The sequence below is a fragment of the Scyliorhinus torazame genome, chromosome 2 (assembly GCF_047496885.1).
Source record: "Scyliorhinus torazame isolate Kashiwa2021f chromosome 2, sScyTor2.1, whole genome shotgun sequence".
NCBI lineage: Eukaryota > Metazoa > Chordata > Chondrichthyes > Carcharhiniformes > Scyliorhinidae > Scyliorhinus > Scyliorhinus torazame.
Window position 1 is genome coordinate 82,113,389 of NC_092708.1, and position 26,805 is coordinate 82,140,193.

The window sequence follows — 26,805 nt, forward strand, 5'->3', positions numbered from 1 at the left end:
CCCCCTCCCCCCCCCCTCCCTCCCCCCTCCCCCTCCCCCCCTCCCCACCCCACCCCCCCTCCCCTCTCCCCCCTCCCCCCCTCCCCCCCTCCCCCTCCCCCCCCTCCCTCCCCTCCCCCCCCCCCCCTCCCCCCCCCTCTCCCCCCCTCCTCCCCTCCCCCCCTCCCCCCCCTCCTCCCCCCCCCCTCTCCCCCCCCCTCCCCCCCTCCCCCCTCCCCCCCTCCCCCCCTCCTCCCCTCCCCCTCCCCCCCCTCCTCCCCTCCTCCCCCCACTCCCCTCTCCCCCCTCCCCCCCTCTCCCCCCCCTCCCCCCCTCCCTCCCCTCCCCCCCCTCCCTCCCCTCCCCCCCCCCTCCCTCCCTCCCTCCCCCCCTCCCCCCCTCTCCCCCCTCCCCCCCACTCCTCCCCCCCTCCCCCCCCTCCCCCCCTCCCCCCCTCTCCCCCCCTCCCCCCCTCTCCTCCCCCCCCCCCTCCCTCCTCCCCCTCCCCCTCCCCCTCTCCCCCCCCTCCCCTCCCCTCCCCCCTCCCCCCCTCCCTCCCCTCCCCCTCCCCCCCTCTCCCTCCCCCCCTCTCCCCTCCCCTCCCTCCCCCTCCCCCCTCTCCCCCCCCTCCCTCCCTCCCCCTCCCCCCCTCCCTCCCCCCCTCCCTCCTCCCCCCCTCCCTCCCTCTCCCCCCCCTCCCTCCCCCTCCCCCCCTCCCTCCCTCTCCCCCCCCTCCCTCCCTCTCCCCCCCCTCCCTCCCTCTCCCCCCCCTCCCTCCCTCTCCCCCCCCTCCTCCCTCTCCCCCCCTCCCTCCCTCTCCCCCCCTCCCTCCCTCTCCCCCCCTCCCTCCCTCCCCCCCCTCCCTCCCTCTCCCCCCCCCTCCCTCTCCCCCCCCCCCTCCCTCCCCTCCCCCTCCCCCCCTCCCCCCTCCCCCCCCCCCCCTCCCTCCCTCCCCTCCCCCCCCTCCCTCTCCCCCCCCTCCCTCCCCCCCCTCCCTCCCTCCCTCCCCCCCCCTCCCTCCCTCTCCCCCCCCCTCCCTCCCTCTCCCCCCCCTCCCTCCCTCCCCCCCTCCTCCCTCCCCCCCCCTCCCCCCACCCTCTCCCCCCCTCCCCCCCTCCCTCCCCCCCTCCCTCCCCCCCCCTCCCTCCCTCCCCCCCCCCTCCCACCCTCTCCCCCCCCCCCCTCACCCCCCCCTCCCTCCCTCCCCCCCCCCCCCCCCCTCCCTCTCCCCCCCCTCCCACCCACCCCTCCCCCCCCCCCCACTCCCCCCCCCTCCCACCCCCCACCCCCCCACCCTCCCTCTCCCCCCCCCCCCACCCCCCCTCCTCCCCCCCTCCCCCCCCACCCTCTCCCCCCCTCCCTCCCTCCCCCCCCCCTCCCTCCCACCCTCTCCCCCCCCACCCTCCCACCCCCCCCCCTCCCTCCCTCTCCCCCCCCTCCCTCCCTCCCTCCCCCCCACCCTCCCTCCCACACCCCCCCCTCCCTCCCTCCCACCCCCCCCCTCCCACCCACCCCCCCCCCTCCCCCTCCCCCCCCTCCCTCCCTCCCCCCCCCCTCCCTCCCCCCCCACCCTCCCTCCCCCCCCCACCCTCCCTCCCCCCCCCCCCTCCCCCCCCCCACCCACCCACCCCCCCCCTCCCTCCCCCACCCCCCCCACCCCCCCCCCCTCCCCCCCCACCCACCCACCCCCCCCCCCCTCCCCCCCCCCCCCCCCCCCACCCCCCCCACTCCCCCCCCCCCCCCACCCCCCCCCCCCCTCCCCCCCCCACCCCCCCACCCCCCCCCCCCCCCACCCCCCCCCTCCCCCCCCCCCCCCCCCCACCCCCCCCCTCCCCCCTCCCCCCCACCCCCCTCCCCCCCTCCCCCCCACCCCCCTCTCCCCCCCACCCCCCACCCCCCCCCCCCCCCCCCCACCCCCCCTCCCCCCACCCCCCCCCCCACCCCCCACCCCCCTCCCCCCCCCCCCCCCCCCCCTCCCCCCCCCCCCCCCCCCCTCCCCCCTCCCCCCACTCCCCTCTCCTCCCCCCCCCCTCCCTCCCCCCCCCCCCTCCCCCCTCCCCCCCCCCCTCCCCCCCCTCCCCCACCCCTCTCCTCTCCCCCCCCCCTCCCCCCCCTCCCCCCCCCTCCCCCCCCCCTCCCCCCCCTCCCCCCCCCTCCCCCCCCCCCTCCCCCCTCCCCCCCCCTCTCCCCCCCCTCCCCCCTCCCCCCCCCCTCTCCCCCCCTCTCCCCCCCCCCTCCCCCCTCCCCTCCCCCCCCTCCCCTCCCCCCCTCCCCTCCCCCCCTCCCCTCCCCTCCCCCCTCCTCCCCTCCCCCTCCCCCCCCTCCCCCCCTCCCCCCCCCCTCCCCTCCCCTCCCCCCTCCCCCCCTCCCCCCCCCCTCCCCTCCCCTCCCCCCTCCCCCCCTCCCCCCCCCCTCCCCTCCCCTCCCCCCTCCCCCCCTCCCCCCTCCCCTCCCCTCCCCCCCCCTCCCTCCCCCCCTCCCCTCCCCTCCCCTCCCCCCCTCCCCTCCCCCCTCCTCCTCCCCTCCTCCCCCCTCCCCCCCCTCCTCCCTCCCCCTCCTCCCTCCCCCTCCTCCCCCCTCCTCCCTCCCTCCCTCCCCCCCTCCTCCCCTCCCTCCCTCCTCCCCTCCCTCCCTCCCCCCCCCCTCCTCCCCTCCCTCCCCCCCCTCCTCCCCTCCTCCCCCCCCCTCCTCCCCTCCCTCCCCCCCCTCCTCCCCTCCCTCCCCCCCTCCCTCCCCCTCCTCCCCCCCCCTCCTCCCCTCCCTCCTCCCCTCCCCTCCCCTCCCCTCCCTCCCCCTCCTCCCCTCCCCCTCCTCCCCTCCCCCTCCTCCCCTCCCCCCCTCCCTCCCCTCCCTCCCCCTCCCCTCCCTCCCCCTCCCTCCCTCCCCCTCCCCTCCTCCCCTCCCCCCCTCCCTCCCCCCCCCCTCCCTCCCCTCCCTCCCCCCTCCCTCCCCTCCCTCCCCCCCCCCCTCCCTCCCCTCCCCCCCCCCTCCCTCCCCTCCCCCCCCCCTCCCTCCCCTCCCCCCCCCCTCCCTCCCCTCCCCCCCCCCCTCCCTCCCCCCCCCCCCCTCCCTCCCTCCCCCCCCCTCCCTCCCCTCCCCCCCCTCCTCCCCTCCCTCCCCCCCCCTCCCTCCCTCCCCCCCCCTCCCTCCCCTCCCCCCCCTCCTCCCCTCCCTCCCTCCCCCCCCTCCTCCCCCCCCTCCCTCCCCCCCCTCCTCCCCCTCCCTCCCCCCTCCCTCCCCCCCTCCCCTCCCCCCCTCCCCTCCCCCCCTCCCCCCCCCTCCCCCCCTCCCCTCCCCTCCCCCCCCCTCCCCTCCCCTCCCCCCCCTCCCCCCCTCCCCTCCCCCCTCCCCCCCTCCCCTCCCTCCCTCCCTCCTCTCCCCCCCCCCCTCCTCTCCCCCTCCCTCCTCCCCCCCTCCCCTCCCCTCCCCTCCCCTCCCCTCTCCTCCCCTCCCCTCCCCTCTCCTCCCCTCTCCCTCCCCCCCTCCCCTCCCCCTCTCCCCTCCCTCCCTCTCCTCCCCCCCCCTCCCTCTCCTCCCCCTCCCCTCCCCCTCCCCCTCCCCTCCCCCTTTCCTCTCCCTCTCCCCCCTCCCCCTCCCCCCTCTCCCCTCCCCCTCCCCCCCTCTCCCCTCCCCCCTCCCCCCCCTCTCCCCCCTCCCCCCTCCCCCCCCTCTCCCCCCTCCCCCCTCCCCCCCCTCTCCCTCTCTCCCTCCCCTCCCCCCTTATATTATATTCTTATTTGTATCCTTATATTATATTCTTATTTGTACTATTTTTGCTAATAAAATAGAGCAGATGAACTTCTGTCTTGGTTTTTATTACATTGTGTCTGAATCATAAAGAACCTTGGAGTAATCCAAGACAAATTTGGTGTCACAAACAGGATTCGGTAGCAATGTTTAAGGGAAAGGGGCAGACACCTAAGGAGCCTGAACCTGAGACCTACCGTGTTCCAGGATGGAATGCGACGGACTCGTGTTTCGGCTCAATAGTTAATTTGTTGGCGCAGGTGGGTACCCCACAAGAGTGGAGCACTGTCCTTGTAGATGAGAAAGGTTGAACTGTACCGACTGCGGTATTAGCATGTCTGATGGAAGCGGGCTTAAACAGAGTATACCGCAGCTGGGATGGATCATCATCACTGCGCTACGGGGTGTGTCGGCAGATGGAGGAAGTACAAATGAAAAATTGCTTGTGACTGACTGGGAATTAAAACAACAAAAGACAACGTCAGAAGCCGTAAAAACAGCTCAGGACAGAGCGGATTAGCAGAAGTGAGGTACTAGACCTGTAAATCTGCGAACGTGTGTAGAAATCGGATGACTAGCTCTCTTTACAAACCGAATGTGTCCGGAGTGAATTGGCTCAAGTCTTAGAGAGATACCATGGTCATTTCGGCTAGATGTTTAATTGGTCTGCAAACGTGAAGGCCTGGGGTTAGAAATGCTATTTAGGAGTAGACATTAGCTGGAAAACATCGGAAAATATTAAAGGGATCACGGAATTGAAAGTACTGTGCAAACAGATCCTGACAAGAGAAATACAAGCTTGTGTTGTCTGGTCAAGGTCATAATGCAGTTTGGCAGTGATTCAATTTGACGTCTTCAAAACAAGTTACAAGTGAAATGTTAAGATTTCTTTACAGGAAAATAAAATTGGAGCACAGATGTTAACTATTTCAGCAGGCAATTAACTGATTTTTAAGTTGCCCAGAAACATGTCTAAATTATCCGATATAAGGTTTAAGTGTTGATTTATAGGAACTCAATGACAGCAGTTAAAAGCAGAAATGATTAACTGTTTGAACTTTACAAGCAAATGAATATGTGGGTGTTGTAGAGTCGTGTTAAGACCATAAGTCATAGGAGCAGAATGAGGCCACTCGGCCCATCGAGTCTGCTCCGCCATTCAATCGTGACTGATATTTTCTCATCTCCATTCTCCTGCCTTCTCCCACCCATAGCCCCTGATCCCCTTATTCATCAAGAACCTGGGCGAAATTCTCCCGAAACAGCGCGATGTCCGCCGACTGGCGCCCAAAACGGCGCCAATCAGACGGGCATCGCGCCGCCCCAAATGTGCGGAATGCTCCGCATCTTTGGGGGCCGAGCCCCAACATTGAGGGGCTAGGCCCGCGCCGGAGGAATTTCCGCCCCGCCAGCTGGCGGAAACGGCCTTTGTTGCCCCGCCAGCTGGCGGAAACGGCCTTTGTTGCCCCGCCAGCTGGCGCGGAAATGACATCCCCGGGCGGCGCATGCGCGGGAGCGTCAGCGGCCGCTGACAGTTTCCCACGCATGCGCAGTGGAGGGAGTCTCTTCCACCTCCGCCATGGTAGAGACCGTGGCAGAGGCGGAAGGGAAAGAGTGCCCCCACGGCACAGGCCCGCCCGCGGATCGGTGGGCCCCGATCGCGGGCCAGGCCACCGTGGGGGCACCCCCCGGGGCCAGATCGCCCCGCGCTCCCCCCAGGACCCCGGAGCCCGCCCACGCCGCCTTGTCCCGTCGTTCAAAGGTGGTTTAATCCACGCCGGCGGGACAGGCAATTTATCGGCGGGACTTCGGCCTATCCGGGCCGGAGAATCGAGCGGGCCGGCCCGCCAACCGGCGCGGCGTGATTCCCGCCCCTGCCGAATCTCCGGTGCCGGCGACATCGGCAACCGGCGGGGGCGGGATTCACGCCAGCCCCCGGCGATTCTCCGACCCGTCGGGGGGTCGGAGAATGACGCCCCCTATCTAACTCTGTCTTAAAGACACTCAATGATTTGGCCTCCACAGCCTTCTGCAGTAAAGAGTTCCACAGATTCACCACCCTCTGGCTGAAGAAATTCTTCCTCATCTCTGTTTTAAAGGATCGTCGCTTTAGTCTGGGATGGTGTCCTCTGGTTATAGTTTTGCTAGTGTTATCGTTAAGATTTATCTTTTTGGGGAATTAACCATGTTTGCAGTTTGTTTAATTACAGACATTCGCGGAATGTTACTACAGAAACAAAAGGACATTGACGTAATTAATTTGTTGTTTTAAAGCATTTGATATGTTTTGCTGCTTGTGTGTGAATGATATTCATGTGTGTCTGTTTCAGGTGTTGATGTTTTCTGTCTGAAATTGTGATCTTTGATACCCTTGTTTAAGAGATTTCAGTCAAAACAGCTAACAAAACCTGGAGTCATGTTTTTCTGGCCAGAGGCATGATGCCAGGATATTTGTGATCAACATGTGGGAATTTTAATCCGGATACAAATTCACACATGTAAGAGTGAGATACGTTTAATTCAACAGGATTGGAATTTGGGATATCGAAAATGATTACAGCCAATCCTGTGTTGGATTGATCTTGAGTTAAAACTTTTTGTTCAGGTTCAAAAAAGAATTATTCCCAACTCAACTGACACATGAAGAAAGACAAGAAAATTCTGAGATCGGAGTGTAAAGTAGCGATTATTGAAGAAAACTGGCCCCCAATCATGTTTTCTCTTAGGTCCAAACAAAGAGAGGTGGTGACGTAATGACGTCCAGTTGAAAACTTTTCCTCCACTCCTTTTTCAAACGAGCAGAGAATTAACCCTTGCCTGTTAACAGCTGGGGATGTATTTATATTTTTACAGGAATTGGGAATTACAAATTTTAAGTTTGAATTGTCAGATATGATCCGATTAATCCATTTTGCCCCAAGCAGAATAGATATTTTGTGTTTAGAGGTAACTGCAAGTGGAACAAGATTTGCAGTAGCTTCAAGAATTTGAGAATCTAGTGAAAGGGGGGGGCAGATATTCAGTGAGAAGTTGTAAAAGACAGAATAGATAGAGAAGCGCAAAGTCCGAACAACAGAGCTGGTATTGGGTTGGCCAGATTTTATTTGCCTTCTTCCACATACATGGCCAGAATAATGGGAATTGCTACATTGCCGTACTGATCCAACAATACGATGATTATAGACATAGACATAAAATTTACAGTGCAGAAGGCCATTTGGCCCATCGAGTCTGCACCGGCCCTTGGAAAGAGCATCCTACTTAAGCCTACACCTCCACCCTATCCCCGTAACCCTACTTAATCTGTTTTTGGAAATTAAGGGCAATTTGGAATGGCCAATCCAACTAACCTGCACATCTTTGGACTGTGGAGGATACTGAAGCACCCGGAGGAAACCCACGCAGACACGGGGAGAACATGCAGACTCCGCACAGACAGTGACCCAAGCCGGGAATCAAACCTGGGACCCTGGTGCTGTGAAGCTACAGTGCTAACCACTGTGCTACCGTGCCACCCTGACCTTACAAGTGACCTGCAGTCTGTTACTCCAACAGGCAATCAGCAGTTGTTGTTCGATATTGGAAATCCATATAGAACACCCCTCAGTGCAGATTTTGAACATGGGAAGATTCAAAATGATCTCAGGTGCTAGAATGGCTCAAAGGGTCTGTTCGGGTGCACTGAGGGGAGGGTTCGGAGTATCGAGTTCACCTAACAAGCACGTCTTTCGGGACTTGTGGGAGGAGACTCACGTAGACACTGGGAGGGCGTGCAGACACCCGACAGTGACTCAAGCTTGGAATCAAATCCGGGTCCCTGGTGTGAAGCCACAGTGCTAACCACTGTGCTGCCATTCGAATGGAAATGTTTGATTTCTGTTTTAAACATGAAGATATATTATTGGATTGCTTGATTTCTCCAGGCTCATGGTTGGGGTATGATTACGTAATTGAAGGTAGATAATTGCGACAGGAAATCAAAACAGGAAATGGGAATTGGAATATTGGGTGCAATTCAATGGAATATTTCAATTTGGCATTAATATGAAGAGGACAGTCTAGAGGAGGAGGCTGGTAAATGGATAAAACTTTCTCTTGGTAAAACTTGTGTCCTTGTCTCTGCTTTTATTTAAGAGAACAAGGTCTGATACTCTGGCCACCACCGAGGGCATCTAGACAATACATGGAGGGATAAGCAACAACTTTGAAATCTTTTGGTAAGACCACAAAAGGTTCAAGAATGTGTGGTATGACATTGGGGCCATTGTGTGCGTGTGCAGATGAATTACATGTGAAGTGACTAATAGGCAGGCTTTCCATTATGCATTGAAGAGTAGGCCCCATGCATGCACACTACTTAACAAACAGCATGGCCGGAAATGGTCAATGGGGTCAACAGAGTGAAACAACATTAAATGATCAAGGCACTGACACATATTCCATTCGGGCTGGTTTAGCATAGTGGGCTAAATGGCTGGCTTGTAATGCAGAACAAGGCCAGCAGCGCGGTTTCAATTCCCGTTCCAGCCTCCCCGAACAGGCGCCGGAATGTGGTGACTGGGGGCTTTTCACAACTTCATTGAAGCCTACTTGTGGCAATAAGCAACTATTATTATTATTATAGAGAAACTGCCTTTAAAATAATTGGAATAGAAACGAACACAGATACCTGTTGAAATGAGCACAATTATAAATGTCAGGGTACATTATTTGGTCAGCATGGTAGCACAGTGGTTACCTCTGTTGCTTCACAGAACCAGTGTCCTAGGTTCGATTCCCTTGGTCACTGTGTACGGAGTCGGCACATTCTCCCCGTGTCTGCGTGGGTTTCCTCCGGGTGCTCTGGTTTCCTCCCACAGTCCAAAGATATGCAGGTTAGGTGGATTGGCCATGATAAATTGCCCTTAGTGTCCAAAAACAGGTTAGGTGGGATTACTGGGGGTAGGGTGGAGGTGTGGGCTTCAGCAGGGTGCTCTTTCCAAGGGCCGGTGCAGACACAATGGGCAGAAAGCCTCTTTCTGCACTGTAAATTCTATGATAAGAACAAGAAATGGCCTGGTAGCAAGTTAACCTGGTGAGGAATATCCACAAGATAGATACAGACAATTTGGAGAGCTAGAGAATATTTTAAGTCCATGCATGATGTTATTTTGAATGATATTTGAGTGAGATTATTTGCAAATGGAGAGTGTCAGAGAGAAAAGGGTATGAATCCAGTTATTCAGAGATCACATTCAAGTTACAATAGATTATGGAATAATGTGGAATTTAACACAAGTTATGGGAAGAGAAAACTGGATTCGAAAACAAAAACAAAAACAGAGAAGTGAATTATCTCCTTGTACAGATCACCCCACTCAAGGGCTAGAGAAAGAAAGTGACCAAGAATAATAATGAAATAAGGGGTGGAAGAGTAAAATCTCACCGTGTGAAAGCTGGAACTGTATTGTACGTTACTCACAAGTTGAAATGCCATTTATTTTAGTTTAGTCAACACATAATCTATGTATGGCAACTCAATATGATATAATAGTAAATTTTCGATCAAAAGCTCATCCCATGACTCGGTCACAGCATCACACTCAAAACTGACAAGGGAGAAAGAACATATGCCCTTAAGATAGTGACGTGAGATGTCAAGGTTAACAATTACTGATACAAACTATCAGTCCAAAGAAGTAAATGTGCCCTCACTGCACAAAATAGATTTCTTGCTCAGCTTGTTCCCTTTTATTGGACCAGATAGGTCCAAGAGATCACTAATTTGGCAAAACACATTGTGAGGTTGAAAAAACTCAAACAACTAGAGTCGAACACTTTTCGGAGTTGGGCTACGGAGTGGTTAGGATCCTTAGGAAGCCTCAATGCTGCAAAGCTTGGTCATGTTCTTTGTACTTATTTTTGCCATATATCTTGTATTTCTGACAACCAAATCAATCTGTAAAAGCATGACAAGAGGCCCTGAAACCTTTACAGGATATGAGAGGCTCTCACTATTAACTCTTTACCACTAGCTTTTATTTTTACTAACTAAATGCTTGTAACCCTTTTTTAAGAAGCACTCGTTCCCGCATTGAAGGTTGTTCCTAAAAAAGGGACCACCAAAGAATGTAAGGAATGGGTTAATGATTCTGTTCACTGGAAGGATACTTTTCAGCCTTCAGTGGCCAGGATGTTTACTAGCACATAAAGTGCCAGATGTTCAAACTCAGGCATTCTCATGCCACGTTATGCTTGTTTAATTCTTCATTTATCCAACTATTTGCAACATCTTGCTGACTTTCCCCAACTGCTTATCTATTAGACTTATTTACTTCACTGTATAAATATCGAGCCCTTTTGCTCCTTTGTTGGACTTCGCCTCGGACTAGACTCGCGACTGGTGCCAGGCACTGAATCGCGAAGCCGCTGTCGACCCCGGGGTCCCCGACAAGCAAAAGGGCGTGAGATTCTTGTTTTATATTCTTATATTACATTCTTATTTGTATTATTTTTGCTAATAGAGTAGACAAACATCTGTCGTGTTCTTTTTATTACATTGTGTCCGAAACATAAAGAACCATTGGAGTAATTCAAGACTGATTGCTCTAGGCGGGCATGATCAATTTCTAATTGGTTTCTCGAGGATGATGTTCATTTATTGATGCCATTTCCCATAGTCCTCTGACTAGCCTTCTCAGGTATCAATATTGAACATTTTCAGGTCCATTACAATAAGTAGCAGATGCTGGATGAAGTTGACTATACCTCTGCCCCAACAATAACTCCGAATCTCAATCCATTCTCCATCTCAACCTGAGCCTTTTCTCTCTCCCTTGTCCTCCCTCCAATATTGACCATTCAAAGTGAAAACGTCTATCCTTTTTAGACTTGCCTAAACTGAGATCAGTGATCACAAGGAATAGGGTTCAGAATTCTGTGATGCATTTGTGCATTTTTTGTGGCAGACCCGAACTGAAAGGGGAATCAGAGAAAGGAAATCGGACCCCCACCCCCCCACAAAAGCTGAAACTGAGATTGTAAATCAAAACTTTGGGCAGACTGAAACTAGCTGACGCTACATAAGGGACACAGAGCTATGCAAGCTCAGCAGTAGTAGCAGCTGATGAGTCCAGTGGTGCCTTACAGGCAAGCAGAAGACAGAGGCCAGATTCGGAAAGTTGAGAACAAGATGCGGCAGCTGTTTCTGTCGCCTGAAGATAAAGTTGGCGGATCCATGATATCCAGAACAAGTTGAGGCACTATCTGCCTTTTTTGGTGAAGGCTGTTCCCATGGAACTCTGGTTTTGCTCTACTGGCAGATGGGGATTAGGCTAGCTCTAAGGAGGTAAAATACCTTGTGAGGAATAGAGTTTTCAAGGACTTTGTGATGAAGATGGATTATGCTGTGTCGATTGCCAAGCCAAGTTGCAAGATCTGTCTCCGTTGTATCTGCAACTTAATGTGTAAGTTATTGTTTATAATCTACCGCTATTTTCCCAATCCTTCAAGTTTATGTTGGTATTGGGTGTTAAGGTATGGATGGTTAGCTATGACAGTAGTGTTTGCTTTGTTCGCCTAGTAAAGTTCTTTAGTGTTAAACCATGCAATCTTGTGACTTCATTCTTTAAGTAAATAGTATTCCATCACACTCCTGACTTGTGCTTTGTAGATGGTAGACAGGCTTTGGGGGCAGGAAGGGAGTTACTTCCCGCAGGATTCCCAGTCTTTGACCAGTATTTGGTGAATCCAATTCAGTTTCTGGTGACTGGTAACCCCCCTGGATGGTGGGGGAATTCAGCGATGATAATGCCATTTAAGGCCATAGGGCAATAGTCGCTTGTTGGAGACGGTTATTGCCTGCCACTTGTGTTACTTGCCAATTGTCAGCGCAAGCCTGGATATTGTGCAGGTCTTGCTGCATTTGAACGTAAACTTCTCCAAATATCCGAGGAATCACGACTGGTGCTGCACATTGTGCAATCATTAGCGAACATCCCCACCTTTGACCATATGATGAAAGGAAGGCCATTGATGCAGCAGCTGGAGATGGTTGGGCCCAGGACCCTACTTTGAGAAACTCCTTCAGTGATGTCCTAGAACTGAGATGATTGACCTCCAATAATAATAATAATAATCTTTTTATTGTCCCAGATAAGCTTACATTAACACGGCAATTAAGTTACTGGGAAAAGCCCCTAGCCGTCACACTCCGGCGCCTGTTCGCGTACACGGAGGGAGAATTCAGAGTGTCCAATTCACCTAACAAGCACGTCTTTCAGGACTTGTGGGAGGAAACCGGAGCACCCGGAGGAATCACAGAATCACACAGAATTTACAGTGCAGAAGGAGGCCATTCGGTCCATCGAGTCTACGCCGGCCCTTTGAAAGAGCACCCTACCTAAGCCCACACCTCCACCCTAATCCCACACTTCCACCCTATCCTTGTAACCCCACCTTACCGTACCTTTTAAGAACACTAAGGGCAATTTAGCACAGCCAATCCACCTACCCCTGCACATCTTTGGACTGTGGGAGGAAACCGGAGCACGCAGTGTAAACCCACACAGACACAGGAAGAACATGCAGACTCCACACAGACAGTGACCCAAGCGGGATTTCGAACCCAGGACCCTGGCGGCAGTGAAGCAACAGTGCTAATCACTGATAACAACCATCTTCCTATGTGCTAGGTATGGCATTAACCAGTGGAGAGTTTCCCCCGATTTCCACTGACTCCAGTTTTGCTAGGGTTCCTTGATGCCATACTCAGTCAAATACTGCCTTGAAGTCAAGGGCAGTCATTCTCACCTCACTTCTGGAGTTCAACCCTTTTGTTCAGGATTGAACCAAGGCTGCAATGAGGACAGGAGCTGAGTGAACCTGGCAGAACCCAAACTGAGCATCAGTAAGCAGGTTATTGATAAGCAAGTGCCTCTTGGTAGCACTGTTGATCACCCCTTTCATCACTTTAATGATGATCAAGGGTAGACTGATGGGGTGGTAATTGGTCGAGTTGGATTTGTCCTCCTTTATGTCTACAGGACATAACTGGGCAATTTTCACATTACCGGGTAGATGTCAGAGTTGTAGTTGTACTGAAACAGCTTGGCTAGCGGCGCAGCAAGTTCTGGAGCACAAATCTTCAGTACTATTACTGGTATATTGTCAGGGCTCCTGCACACAGTTTTTAAAAACATATTAGTAATATCGCATTGCACATTATTTGAAGATAGAATAGAAATATCATTGCTCAGAATCTGGAGCACAAAATAAACAGTATTAAATTTATTTTTTTCTACTTTCCTCAGACTTCCATTTCGCAAACAGTTAAGAAAAAATATATATATTTTATTAAATTTTTCAAACTAAACTTTTCCGTTTTTACAAATCAATATAAAAATAATACAATAACTAGTAAATAACATTATTTAAATAATATAGTGAACTAACAAAATAACAAAAAATAGTGCTCCCCCCCCCTTTCCCTCCCCCCCCCCCCCCCCTGGGTTGCTGTTGCTATCACTCTATCTACCCTTAACGTTCCGCGAGATAGTCAAGGAACAGTTGCCACCACCTGGAGAACCCCTGAGCTGATCCTCTCAACGCAAATTTTATTCGTTCCAGCTTTATGAACCCTGCCATGTCGTTTATCCAGGCCTCCACGCAGGTGGGTTTCGCTTCCTTCCACATGAGTAAAATCCTACGCCGGACTACTAGGGACGCAAAGACCAGAATATTGGCCTCTTTCGCCTCTTGCACTCCCGGCTCTTCCGCTACCCCAAATATCGCTAACCCCCAGCCTGGCTTGACCCGGACCTTCACCACCTTTGAAATCACCCTTGCCACGCCCCCCCAGTACTCATCCAATGCCGGACACGACCAGAACATGTGTGTGTGTGTGTGGTTCGCCGGGCTTCCCGAGCACCTCCCACACCTGTCCTCCATTCCGAAGAACCTGCTCAGTCTTGCTCCCGTCATATGTGCTCTGTGTAGAACCTTAAATTGAATCAGGCTAAGCTTGGCACACGAAGACGAGGAATTTACCCTGCTTAGGGCATCAGCCCATAGCCCCTCCTCAATCTCCTCCCCCAGCTCTTCTTCCCATTTTCCCTTCAGCTCCTCTATCATCGCCTCCCCCTCGTCTCTCATCTCCTGATATATTTCGGACATTTTGCCCTCCCCGACCCATACCCCGGAAATCACTCTATCTTGGATTCCCTGGGTCGGGAGCAGCGGAGATTCCCTCACCTGTTGCCTCGTAAACACCCTCACTTGCACATATATGAAGATATTCCCTGGGGGCAACTCATATTTTTCCTCCAGCGCTCCCAGACTTGCAAACGCCCCATCTATAAACAGGTCCCTCAGTTTCCTAATTCCTATTCGTTGCCAACTCTGGAACCCCCCCGTCCATCCTTCCTGGGACAAACCTGTGGTTATTCCTAATCGGGGACCACACCGAGGCACCCGTCACCCCCCTGTGTCGCCTCCACTGCCCCCAGATCCTCAAGGTTGCCACCACCACTGGGTTTGTGGTATACCTTTTCAGGGAGAACGGCAGCGGCGCCGTCACCAGAGCCTTTAGGCTCGTTCCTTTACAGGACGCCATCTCCAGCCTCTTCCACGCTGCCCCCTCTCCCTCCCTCATCCACTTACAAACCATCGCCACATTGGCGGCCCAGTAGTAGTCGTTCAGGCTCGGCAGCGGCAGTCCCCCTCTATCCCTACTGCGCTGCAGGAACCCCCTCTTTACCCTCGGGGTCTTCCGTGCCCACACAAAGCTCATAATGCTCCTGTCTATTTTTTTGAAAAAGGCCTTTGTGATCAGAATGGGGAGACACTGAAACACGAAAAGAAACCTCGGGAGGACCATCATTTTTACCGCCTGCACTCTGCCCGCCAATGAGAGCGGCAACATATCCCACCTCTTGAAGTCCTCCTCCATCTGCTCCACCAGTTGCGTCAGATTAAGTCTGTGTAGAGTTCCCCAGTTCCTGGCTACCTGGATCCCCAGATATCGGAAGCTCCTTTCCACTCTCCTTAACGGCAGAGTGTCTATTCCTCTTCCCTGGTCCCCGGGGTGTATTACAAAAAGCTCGCTCTTCCCCATATTTAGCCTGTATCCCGAGAAATCTCCAAACTCCCTCAGTATCTGCATAACCTCTGGCATCCCCTCTACAGGGTCCGCAACGTATAGCAGTAAGTCATCAGCGTAGAGCGACACTCGATGCTCCTCTCCCCCTCTAACCACACCCCTCCACTTCTTAGAGTCCCTCAACGCTATGGCCAGTGGTTCAATTGCCAACGCGAACAGTAACGGGGACAGGGGACACCTCTGTCTTGTTCCCCCGTGTAGCCGAAAATACCCCGATCTTTGCCCGTTTGTGACTACACTTGCCACTGGAGCCCCATGTAGGAGTCTGACCCATCTAACAAACCCCTCTCCGAACCCAAACCCCCTCAGCACCTCCCACAAATAGGCCCACTGCACCCTATCGAATGCCTTCTCCGCATCCATCGCCGCCACTATCTCTGCCTCCCCCTCCGGTGGGGGCGTCATCATCACCCCCAGCAGCCGTCGAACGTTAACATTCAGTTGTCTCCCCTTTACAAACCCTGTCTGGTCTTCATGCACCACCCCCGGGACGCAATCCTCTATCCTTGTCGCCAGCACTTTTGCCAGCAGTTTGGCGTCTACATTTAGGAGTGAGATAGGCCTGTATGACCCGCATTGCAGCGGATCTTTATCCCGCTTCAGAATTAATTATATCGTCGCCTCCGACATTGTCGGGGGTAGTATCCCCCCTTCCCTGGCCTTGAAGGTTCTCGCCAGCAGCGGGGCCAACAGGTCCACATATTTCCTGTAGAATTCCACCGGAAACCCGTCTGGTCCCGGGGCCTTCCCTGCCTGCATGTTCCCCAGTCCCTTAGTCACCTCGTCCACCTCGATTGGCGCCCCCAGACCTGCCACCTCCTGCTCCTCCACCCTCGGGAACCTTAGTTAGTCCAGAAAATGTAGCATTCCCTCTTTTCCCCCCGGGGGTTGGGACTTATATAGCCTCTCATAAAAGGTCTTGAACACCTCATTTACCTTCCCTGCTCTCTGCTCCATAGTTCCCGTTTCGTCCCTAACTCCCCCAATCTCTCTCACCGCTATCCTCTTACGAAGTTGGTGGGCCAGCAGCCGGCTCGCCTTTTCCCCATACTCATATCGCATCCCCTATGCCTTCCTCCACTGTGCCTCTGCCTTTCCTGTGGTCAGCAGGTCAAACTCCGTCTGAAGTCTTCGCCTTTCTCTGTATAGTCCTTCGTCTGGGGCCTCCGCATATCTTTTATCCACCCTCAAAATCTCCCCCACTAATCTCTCCCTTTCTTTGCCCTCTTGTTTCTCCTTGTGAGCTCTAATGGAGATCAGCTCTCCTCTAACTACCGCCTTCAGCGCTTTCCATACTACCCCCACCTGAACCGCACCATCGTCATTGACCTCCAGTTATCTCTCAATACACCCCGGCACCCTTCCACAGACCCCCTCATCCGCCAGTAATCCCACATCCAGTCACCAGAGTGGGTGCTGCTCCCTCTCCTCTCCTAGTTCCAGATCCACCCAATGCGGGGCGTGGTCTGAAACGGCTATGGCCGAATACTCCGTTCCTGCCACCTTCGAGATCAGTGCCCTACTCATAACAAAGAAGTCTATTCGGGAATATACCTTGTGGACGTGGGAGAAAAAGGAAAACTCTTTAGCCAACGGCCTGGCAAATCTCCACGGATCCACTCCCCTCCCATTTGTTCCATAAATCCCCTAAGCACCTTGGCCGCTGCCGGCCTTCTCCCGGTCCTGGATCTAGACCGGTCTAGCCCTGGATCCAGCACAGTATTAAAGTCCACCCCCCCCCCACTCATTACCAAGCTTCCCACCTCCAGGTCCGGGATACGTCCCAGCATCCGCTTCATGAATCCCGCGTCATCCCAGTTCGGGGCATATACATTCACCAGCACGACCGCCTCTCCCTGCCATCTACCACTCACCATCACATATCTGCCCCCGTTATCCACCACTATGTTCTTAGCCTCGAACGATACCCGTTTCCCCACAGTATCACCACCCCCCTGTTTTTCGCGTCCAACCCTGAGTGGAATACCTGTTCCACCCATCCTTTTCTTAACCTAACCTGATCCGCCACCCTGGAGCATGACTACGTTCGCCTTCAGTCTCTTTAAGTGCACGAACACCTGGGCCCTCTTAATTGGCCCATTTAGGCCCCCCCCCCCCCCCCCCCCCCCCCCCCGACTAGCCATCCTCTTTTCTGGGCCATCTCCTCGTCCAGGTCCCGCGCACCCATCTGTCCCCCAGGTGGCGCCTTCCCATCCCGACCACCTCTTCTCTTGCCAGCTCCCCCTTGCACTCAGCAGCAGCAACCCAGCTAGTCCCCCCCCCCCCTCCCTCTCTCCCCCCCCCCGCCCTTGCTAGATCCCCCTCTAGCATGGTTACTCCCCCCATAATGCTTCCGAAAGTCAGCTAACTCTAGCTGATCCCGGCTTCCCCCGTTCTCTCCTTGACCTCCCTGCGTGTGGGGCTCTCTTCCTTCCTGCGCCTATCTTCCCGCCATCATCTCCATAACGTGGGAAAAAACCCCGTGCTTTCCTATCGGCCCCGCCCCCTGTGGCGCAGCTCCCTCATTCCCCCTCCCCTCTCTGTCCCTTTTTCCCCACCGGCGCCCACATTTCTTCATGTCCCCCCATCAGGGGGAGAGAAATTCCCCATCCAACATTGCTGTATAACAAACCTCCCCTTTCCCCACTCTACATTCCTGTACCACCACCTCGTTGCTTCCCCCCCCCCCCCCCCCCCCAACATCAAACTCTCAGATCTAGTCCAGTTTCTCTTCTTGAATGAAGGTCCATGCCTAATCTGCCGTTTCGAAGTAGTAGTGCTTGCCCTGATGCGTGACCCACAATCGCGCCAGCTGCAGCATCCCAAATTTTATTTTCTTCCTGTGAAGCACCGCCTTGGCCCGATTAAAGCTCGCCCTCCTTCTCGCCACCTCCGCACTCCAGTCCTGATACACTCGTATCACCGCATTCTGCCACTTGCTACTCCATACCTTCTTGGCCCAGCTCAGGACCGCCTCTCTGTCCATGAAGCGGTGGAATCTCACCACTATCGCCCTTGGTATTTCACCCGCCTTTGGTCTTCTCACAAGGACCTGGTGCGCTCCTTCCACCTCCAGGGGGCCCGTTGGGGCCTCAGCTCCCGTTAGCGTATGGAGCATTGTGCTCACATAAGCCCCAACATCAGCTCCCTCTGCTCCTTCGGGGAGACCTAAAATCCATAGGTTCTTCCTCCTCGGGCTGTTCTCCAGGGCTTCCAGCCTTTCTATGCACCTCTTATGTAGCGCCTCATGCGTCTCCGTTTTTACCACCAGGCCCTGTATCTCATCCTCATTCTCGGCTGCCTTTGCCTTCACTCCACGGAGCTCTGTCGCCTGGACCTTTTGTGTTTCCTTCAGAGTCCCTCGATTGCCAATAACATCGGCGCCAGCACCTCTTTCTTTAGTTCCTCCACACATCGTCGGAGGAATTCCTGCTGGTCCGGGCCCCATGCCGCCTGGGCTCCATCCGCCGCCATCTTGCTTCTCCCTTCACTTCTCTGCCGCTGCTCCAAAGGATCCTTCGCATTCTGGCCACTACCAGTGGTCCTTTCCATACACACACGGGGGGGGGGGGGGATCTTCCTTCGTCACCCCACACTGGACTTGGTCTAAAAAAAATTCCGTTGGGGCTCTCGAAAAGAGCCCAAAAGTCCATTAGAACGGGAGCTGCCGAAACGTGCGGCTTAGCAGTGCATCGCCGCAACCGGAAGTCCGCAAACAGTTTTTAAGCAGTAGAAGCTGAATATACTATCACAAGAGAATCATAGAATTTACAGTGCAGAAGGAGGCCATTCGGCCCATCGAGTCTGCACCGGCCCACGGAAAGAGCACCCCACTCAAACCCACGCCTCCACCCTATCCCCGTAACCCAGTGACCCCACCTAATTTTTTTTTGGACACCAAGGGCAATTTAGCATGGCCAATCCACCTAACCTGCACATCTTTGGACTGTGGGAGGAAACCGGAGCACCCGGAGGAAATCCACGCACACACGGGGAGAATGTACAGACTCCGCACAGACAGTGACCCAAGCCGGGAATCGAATCTGGGACCCTGGAGCTGTGAAGCAACTGTACTAACCACTGTGCTACCATGCTGCCCCACATTAGGAACATTACCGTATAACTCGTGTTTTTATTTTTATTTTTGATTTAACATTAAGTGTTCTAAATTGTAAATTTTTTATTGTAAACAGAGAATTAAAGGTTAATTTTTTTCCATGCCAGACTCTAAATTTTACACCTGTTGCTAACTTTTGGTTGGTTCAATTGGCTGTTTTATAATCTTTGCTCTCGAGTCGCCAGGTATCTTTATGATACCGCCACGAGGTTCAAGTTCAAGTAATGATCAATAACTCAATTCACCGATTAGTAAGATTCAAGTCAAAGCACATTTATTATACACAGTAATCGCTACTCATATACAAATTCTACGTCTAAGCTACTTCTACGACTAACAGGCCTATACTTAGCTTCGGACTGGCCCACCAGGTCAGGGGAACAAATGGCCTTTCGTTCGGGTTCTGAGTCTGTGGGATTCGAAGTTGGTACAGATTGGTAGCTAGGAGCGCCTATCTCGTAGCGAGCGTTGACTTCAGACTTACTGGATTTCGGCAGCAGTTGAACCGGTCACGGTCAAGGTTGGTTCGCGTTGCTGGGTGACCCGGTCAAGAAGAACAATTTGAACTTGGGGGCTTAACTTTATAGTCCCCAGGGGCTTCCCGCCTTTCGGGGCGGACCCTGTACCTGGTTCCATGTGATTGGACTTTGTTCCAATCGCTTGGTTCGATTTCTCCAATACTGGAGCGGTTCCCTGATCGATGGGCGGTCTTGAGGTGTCCGTTAACCTCTTTTGTGTTGGCTCCTGCTGGCGCCGGGGAGTCTGGCTTAGCTTTGTTTGTCCCAAATGTTGCGATTGCTCCTGGGGATCGCTCATCAGTATGTAGATGGCTGCTACATTATTATGCAGATGGCTGCTTGCATCAATGCTGTCTGGGCTTTGCAGAGTTTAATACACAGTAACTTGCACCTGCTGGTTTCTGCCTGTGTTGGCTGAATTTCCCTGCAGCCCTTGCTGTTCTCCATTTTACATCGGGAGTTGGCCAACTCAGGTGGCTACACTCCCTCCTTGTGATCCTAACGCGAAGCGTGAAAGATCACATAACTGCGTTGGTTTTCATTCCCTGACCCGGCGAGCACTCTTCTATGGCCTCTACACTGACCATAACTATGCAAAAAAATTTAACTAACAATTCTGAGGGGCGCTATGTCAAACAGGGGCATGCATTACAAAACCAGAAAATGGGAACCTCTAACTATCCTTAATAAACTACACTCACTCAAACATTTCATCACACTACCTTCCTAAACCATACAAACAAAATCATAGCAGTATTATACACATTTTCTGGCTTGGCAGTCAAGCTCAGGATCGTACAATTTGCTCATGAACAGTTCTTCACATTTCTTTATTTACAATAAAACGCAAGTGAATGCTCTTTATTATAGATCGCGGGGCCGGGGGCCTGGTCATATCCGAAAATAGGGGATCTTATTCTATATACAAGGGTGCGAGCGCGGTAGGCTCTCCTTCTCCATTTTCTCAGACGAATAGTCTGCACGATACAGCAGAGTATCGCCAATACCAATAGGGATTTTATCACGTAGGACAGGGAGTACCAGGTTATAAACCTGTCACACCAAGATGGTGTGGTGTCGCTTGTGACTGGGCTCTGGGTACTGTGGGGAAGTGAATCATTAACGGCTGGGGGGTTGAGGTCAGGGGGGTTCGCGTTCGCGCGCAACCAAATGTCCATTAGGGTTATGAGCCACGTGGAGGATGTCCTCATGGTTCTTCTTTCACTTCTCTTTTCTTCTCTGGTCCTGGAGCTTCTGGAGTTCTGTGGAAACAAGCGTAGTGTATGTTACTATCTTGGTTTAATATCTCGTACGCTAGCCTGTTTGTCCTTTAGTGCCAATTACTCCCTTTATAATTGGTCACTATGTGTGACTCCCTCATTTTCTTTTCAAAAACCGAATTTCTGAACAGGACACACTTACAAATAATGAACCAGTGCGAGCCATCTCGCAGACTGTGCGATTTACCATCCAAATGTTTGAGGATGTAAATAGCATAAGGTTGGCAACCTAAGGGTCACCTGAAAACAAAAGAAAACTTTTTGAACAAAACTTGACGAAATGAGGTGCGTATGGGCCGCGACGGGTACGATTTGGATGGAGCCCCCGGGTAGGACGGCGACCAATGCAGTGTGTGCCCTACCTGAGCGTAGCTGACCAGAGGGGTGTTCCCAGGCAGGGCGGGCCCCAATGCCGTTTCTCCACTGCCTGAGCAACCGATAAGAATGGGCAAGAAATGTAGTCATCGTGGGGGGATGCCGTATTGGTTCTTCCCTCGAACCAGAAGAGCAGTTACGAACGGGGGTCTGTGTTTCAGTCAACAGACGAGTTCCTCTGAACTGGTGTCTGGGACATTAACAAGTCTCTGCGGACAAACTAGTTCCGCTGAACTAGCGTCTGGCCAAACTAGTTTCTCTGACTGCCAGTGGGCGTCAGAAGGGTGGTGTCGTGGGGCCGTGGAAAAAAATTTCCGGTCTGACATACAACATTTAACAAAACACTACAAACAACATAAAACATGCTGCAGGTTCCATCAGAATACAGGACATGGTAAATCACATTTGGACTGGGATGCAACTAGCATATGGAGGGAGTGCAACGTGACCGAAGAAGAGAGGAAGGCGGAGCGAAACAAAAATGAAGTGGCCTTGCTGAGGTAACGCTGCCATGAGAAGTGGTGGGTAAGCGCTCACAGTTTGCATGGGGCAGCTGGGGCTTTGTAGCTGCTGTGGGTGGTGTTCTCTTGCATATCTGGGGGCTAGTCTAGCTGGTGGGGGTCTCCTGCAATCTCGGGCGAAGTGTCCTGGCTGCCCACAGTTGTAACATGACCCCTGGGGCACATAAGGTGGAGCAGGTTCTCTGGTGCATTGTTCCCATGGGTATGGTTCCCTGGGTAGGGGGTCGGGGCTGTTGGTGTCTTTGCTGGTTCGGGGGGCATTTGTGGGCTGATTCTGTTGCTGTTTGAAATGAAATGAAAATCGCTTATTGTCACAAGTAGTCTTCAAATGAAGTACTTTTCAGGGGGGCTTGACATTCTTGTGCGTAATGTCCTAATTGTCCGCAATTGTAACATTCCGGTGGTTTTTTGGGGGGCTGTTCTTGCCTTCATTTACCCATGCGGGGTTCTGGTGTGTTTTAACTGCTTGTATGTCTGCTTCTGCCTGCTTTTCTTCGGGATTTTTAACTGCGGGTTTGTTTTGTACAGACTGCTCCCAGGCGCGGGACAATCTTTTTACGACCCATTTCTCATTATGAGCCTCCTCTGAGGGATCATAATTCGCGCAAGCTTTTTGTCCTGTTTCTGTGGCATGGGAGATAAGGGTGCGGGTCCATTTGGCCATGTTGTCTGGGGACAAATGGGCACGGTCTAAGTCTCCGAAAACTGCCGCAAAATGGATCCACAGGCGTCCAGCAAACGCTGTGGGGTGCTCGGTTTTCTTTTGCCTGCATTTATTGAGGCCATCTACGGGGTTACCCTGGTTATACTCGATCGCATCTAGGACCGCAGTATGCATTTTTGCAAGGGTGCCTCCTCCTACATTCTGTGGGTCGGGAAGGGCTGCTACGACCGAAGGGTCTAGACTCAAAACTGTGAGCTTTACATGCTCTCACTCATCCAGGCCGTACATGGTCGTCTGCTGCTTTACTCTGGCAAAGAAGTGGTGGGGGTCTGAGGTGGGGAGGAACGGTGTGATTTTCTCGCGCGCGTCCCGTAATTGGGTCACTGTTAAGGGGGTGGTATACAGAAAGTCCGTACCGTCCGATGTGTCTGTGCGGTGGGTGGTTACAGGGTTCATTGGAGCCTGAACTATCTGCTCTGTGGGGGGTTGGGGCGCTTTCCTCTTTTGGGGCTTTCCCTGCGCACATGTTCCCTGAACATATCTCTGCGCTGTTTCATTTAGCTCTTCCCAATCAGGGCCGTCTTCCTCATCTAATTTTGCTCCGAAGGTTTCCCGGAATACTTTTTGAACTGAAAGCAGAGATTGCAGCTCTGCAATCTGCTTCCGGCACTTTGCGTGGTCTAACGTGCTTTGTCTTTGCTCCGTGGTGGCAGCATGGAGTGCTCTTAACGCTGCCTTCAGGTCACTGCACTGCCTCTGCAATGCTTCTACTTGCTTCTCGGTTTCTTCACGTACCAGGACTGCACGTTGCGTGTCCCGTTAGGCCATTTCATACTGGGACTGGAAGCTGCTTAGGTGCGCCAGACAAGACTGGTGTGTCCACTTGGCATCATCCACCTCTCCGTCTTTTGCTGCCAACTTCCTCCTTAACTGTACATTCTCTCTTTCTACCTCACTTACATCGACCTTACTCATTCGATGTATGCCTTCTATCTCTTTCCAGAGCGTCCTAATGACCTCCTCTGTGCCTCGCAATTGTGCCAAGCAGGACACGATTGCCATCGGCTTGCGAGCTTTCCCCAAGCTCGTCTTGTGAATCTCGCTCAGGTTCTCCCACCAAGTATGTCTTATACTCCCGGGACCTGTTTCCTCATTGCTACAGAATTCGCTCCAAAGGAGCCATCCTTTCCCTTTGAGGTACTTCCTGATTTCTTCCTCCCATATGGGACACTGTCCTACTCTACTGCTGCTAGTTGCTGCGACCGCAAATTCTTCTGGGTTCATGAGGCGCTGCATTGCCTGCATTGCCATCTTTCTTATCTGAATGTTTCTTTTAAATTTGGAACAGGGGGACTAAGGCGGTGCTGTAAATACGGGTACGGCTTTCGCTAATTTCCGAAGTACAAACTCCCGACAGTTTTGTCGCCACAAAAAATCAGTTTACCTTATAGCCCTGTTAGTTACGCATGCATACACACACTTCCGAATTATGAGGATTGATCAGAACTGCTTGAACACTTGTGGTTTTCTGTTCCCAATTGGTTCTCAAATTCAAATTTTTGGGTTCTCCCGGAGTGGTTAAGCCACTTCTAGTTCGGGTCCCGTCAGAATGTCGCCAGTAATATGTTGCTAACTTTTGGTTGGTTCAATTGGCTCTGTTTTATAACCTTTGCTCTCGAGTCGCCAGGTATCTTTATGATACCGCCACGAGGTTCAAGTTCAAGTAATGATCAATAACTCAATTCACCGATTAGTAAGATTCAAGTCAAAGCACATTTATTATACACAGTAATCGCTACTCATGCACAAATTCTACGTCTAAGCTACTTCTACGACTAACGGGCCTATACTTAGCTTCGGACTGGCCCACCAGGTCAGGGGAACAAATGGCCTTTCGTTCGGGTTCTGAGTCTGCGGGATTCGAAGTTGGTACAGATTGGTAGCTAGGAGCGCCTATCTCGTAGCGAGCGTTGACTTAAGACTTACTGGATTTCGGCGGCAGTTGAACCGGTCACGGTCAAGGTTGGTTCGCGTTGCTGGATGACCTGGTTTAGAAGAACGATTTGAACTTGGGGGCTTAACTTTATAGTCCCCAGGGGCTTCCCGCCTTTCGGGGCGGACCCTGTACCTAGTTCCAAGTGATTGGACTTTGTTCCAATCGCTTGGTTTGATTTCTCCAATACTGGAGCGGTTCCCTGGTCGATGGTGATCTTGAGGCGTCCGTTAACCTCTTTTGTGTTGGCTCCTGCTGGCGCCGGGGGAGTCTGGCTTAGCTTTTGTTTGTCCCAAATGTTGCGATTGTTCCCGGGGATCACTCATCAGTATGTAGATGGCTGCTACATTATTATGCAGATGGCTGCTTGCATCGATGCTGTCTGGGCTTTGCAGAGTTTAATACACAGTAACTTGCACCTGCTGGTTTCTGCCTGTGCTGGCTGAATTTCCCTGCAGCCATTGCTGTTCTCCATTTTACATCGGGAGTTGGCCAACTCAGGTGGCTACACAGCAAAGGGAAGTTCCGTCTCAGAAGCTGCTTGAAGACAAGTATCAAGGGAGACATACCTGAAGCAAGATTTAATGGAAAGAAATGGAAGATGGTGCAGGAACTGGCAAAAGAAAGGGTTATCAAATGAGATAAGATACGCTTTTAAAAGGGCAGAGGTTCTGGAATCTTAAGCTTCAAATTTGATGGAATGCTACTTTGAATAGTAAAATTAAAAATTGCATACTCTCACAATAACACTAATCCACTATGTCATTAAATTGAGACACTTCAGATGTTGGGTATTCAAAAGAATAAACATGTTCCAATACCTTCAGCAATCTTTTACAGGTGGCTTCCTGCATGCAATCCACGTCTTCAACTTTGATACTCATGAATTCTTCGTCATTCCCATCCCAGCAGCCACTACCTGAAAAGCTAGATCCGAGATGTCATAAACTAAATATATCCTTTATGTTTTAACAAAGAACAGGCTTCAGTTAAATAACATGTAAAGTCACTCGTGACACAAAAGAATAACAACAGAAAACACTGACATACAAAAGCAGTTTCTCAGAAAAACAGAAGCTGATTAATGTTTTCAGGCAAAGTCGTCATCAAAACTTGAAGATATGACTCCTTGACAGGCCTGGACGAACGAAGTAGTGGATGTGCAGGTTAGGAGAAAAAGTCAGCGTCTCCCACCCATCCACCCCTTGCTCAAAACCTATTATATATAACGTTTCTTGGTTCTGATGAAAGATTCTTGACCTGAAAAGTTAACTCTGTTTCACTCCCCACAGATGCTGCCTGATCTGTAAAGCGTTTCCAGCATATTCTGTTTTTAGTTCGGATTTCCAGCATCTACAGTATTTTGCTTTCAGAAAATCAAGTACCCTACTATCACAATAAAGCAGCAATTGAATGTAATACTCTCACTCTTTCGGTAAGGCGAGTAGGGTTCACCATAATCAAAGAATAAATTAGATCACAACCACGCATGCATAATTAAACACATAAATCAGGAAGTTGCTATTTTGAGTTGCCTGTTCATCCAGCTTTACTTCCCAGTATCCTAAGAGACAGTGTGAATTTGCTTACGTATATGACAGGTGGGCTCGAAAGTTGCCAGAAAAAGCTAGTGTTTATTTATTTCAACACAAGTTTTGTTTAGCAGCGTAACAAGTCTTAGCAGCGTGCTAAGTCTTAATTACAGCCAACTACTCTCTGGCACTGAAAATTAATTTCTACAAGTGTGTTGGCGATTTTAAAAACATAATTTATACGTTGACTTTCAGTCTCTCATTCCCCCTTTGCATCTCCTATGTACGAGGTGACAGTGTACACAGGAGATTGGACAAATTTGAGCTGTACTACAAATGGTACCATGGTGAAATTAGAATTCATGCAAAACAGAATTTAGATGCTTATTCTTCAAATCACATTTTAAAAAGTAGAGAACATGAGAACTCAGGGTCGCGGGTGGATAGCGGTTGGGTGTCGGTTGTGCCTTTCCCGACCAACGGCCGCGACAGGTTAAGAATGCCGACCACAATGCCGGTTGGTTGTGGTGTTTGAAGGGGCACGTGGCGCTAGGCTGGTCTGTGTGCTGGTCACTGCGCGCTTGCGGGGGTAGTGGGGACAGAGGCTGATAGGTGTCCACGTGGACGCGCGATGCTAACGGTGCTGGCCCCAGCTTGGAGCTCTGTTCTAATGTTCGTCCTCTGAACGCTGCTCGGCTCGTCCCCTGGTACTGATCGGCAAATGACACCTGAGGCTCCGTGGTCAAGCTGTTCAACAGCTGGCGTAACGACCGCTTGCACTCCCACAACGTGAAGTACTGGTTGGGAAATGGTCAGCAGTCTGTGACTGGGGTGGATGCAGCTACTGGACAGTGAGAGGGAAGTCAGGACAGGTTTGGCAGCCAGGAGTATCGATCAAATGAGGCCAGTCAATACGGCTGACACATGTCAACACTGGAAGAA

At 52.9% G+C, this 26,805-nt stretch overlaps 1 protein-coding gene across 1 annotated transcript in view; it reads right to left on the reverse strand.

Annotated features, from left to right (window-relative positions):
- cep70 (centrosomal protein 70) overlaps positions 1-26,805 on the reverse strand; it is a 131,711-nt gene that overhangs the window by 26,807 nt on the left and 78,099 nt on the right. The window contains exon 11 of the mRNA XM_072473173.1: positions 25,153-25,258. Within this exon, the coding sequence (XP_072329274.1) occupies positions 25,153-25,258 (106 nt within the window). The remainder of the gene's footprint in view (positions 1-25,152; positions 25,259-26,805) is intronic.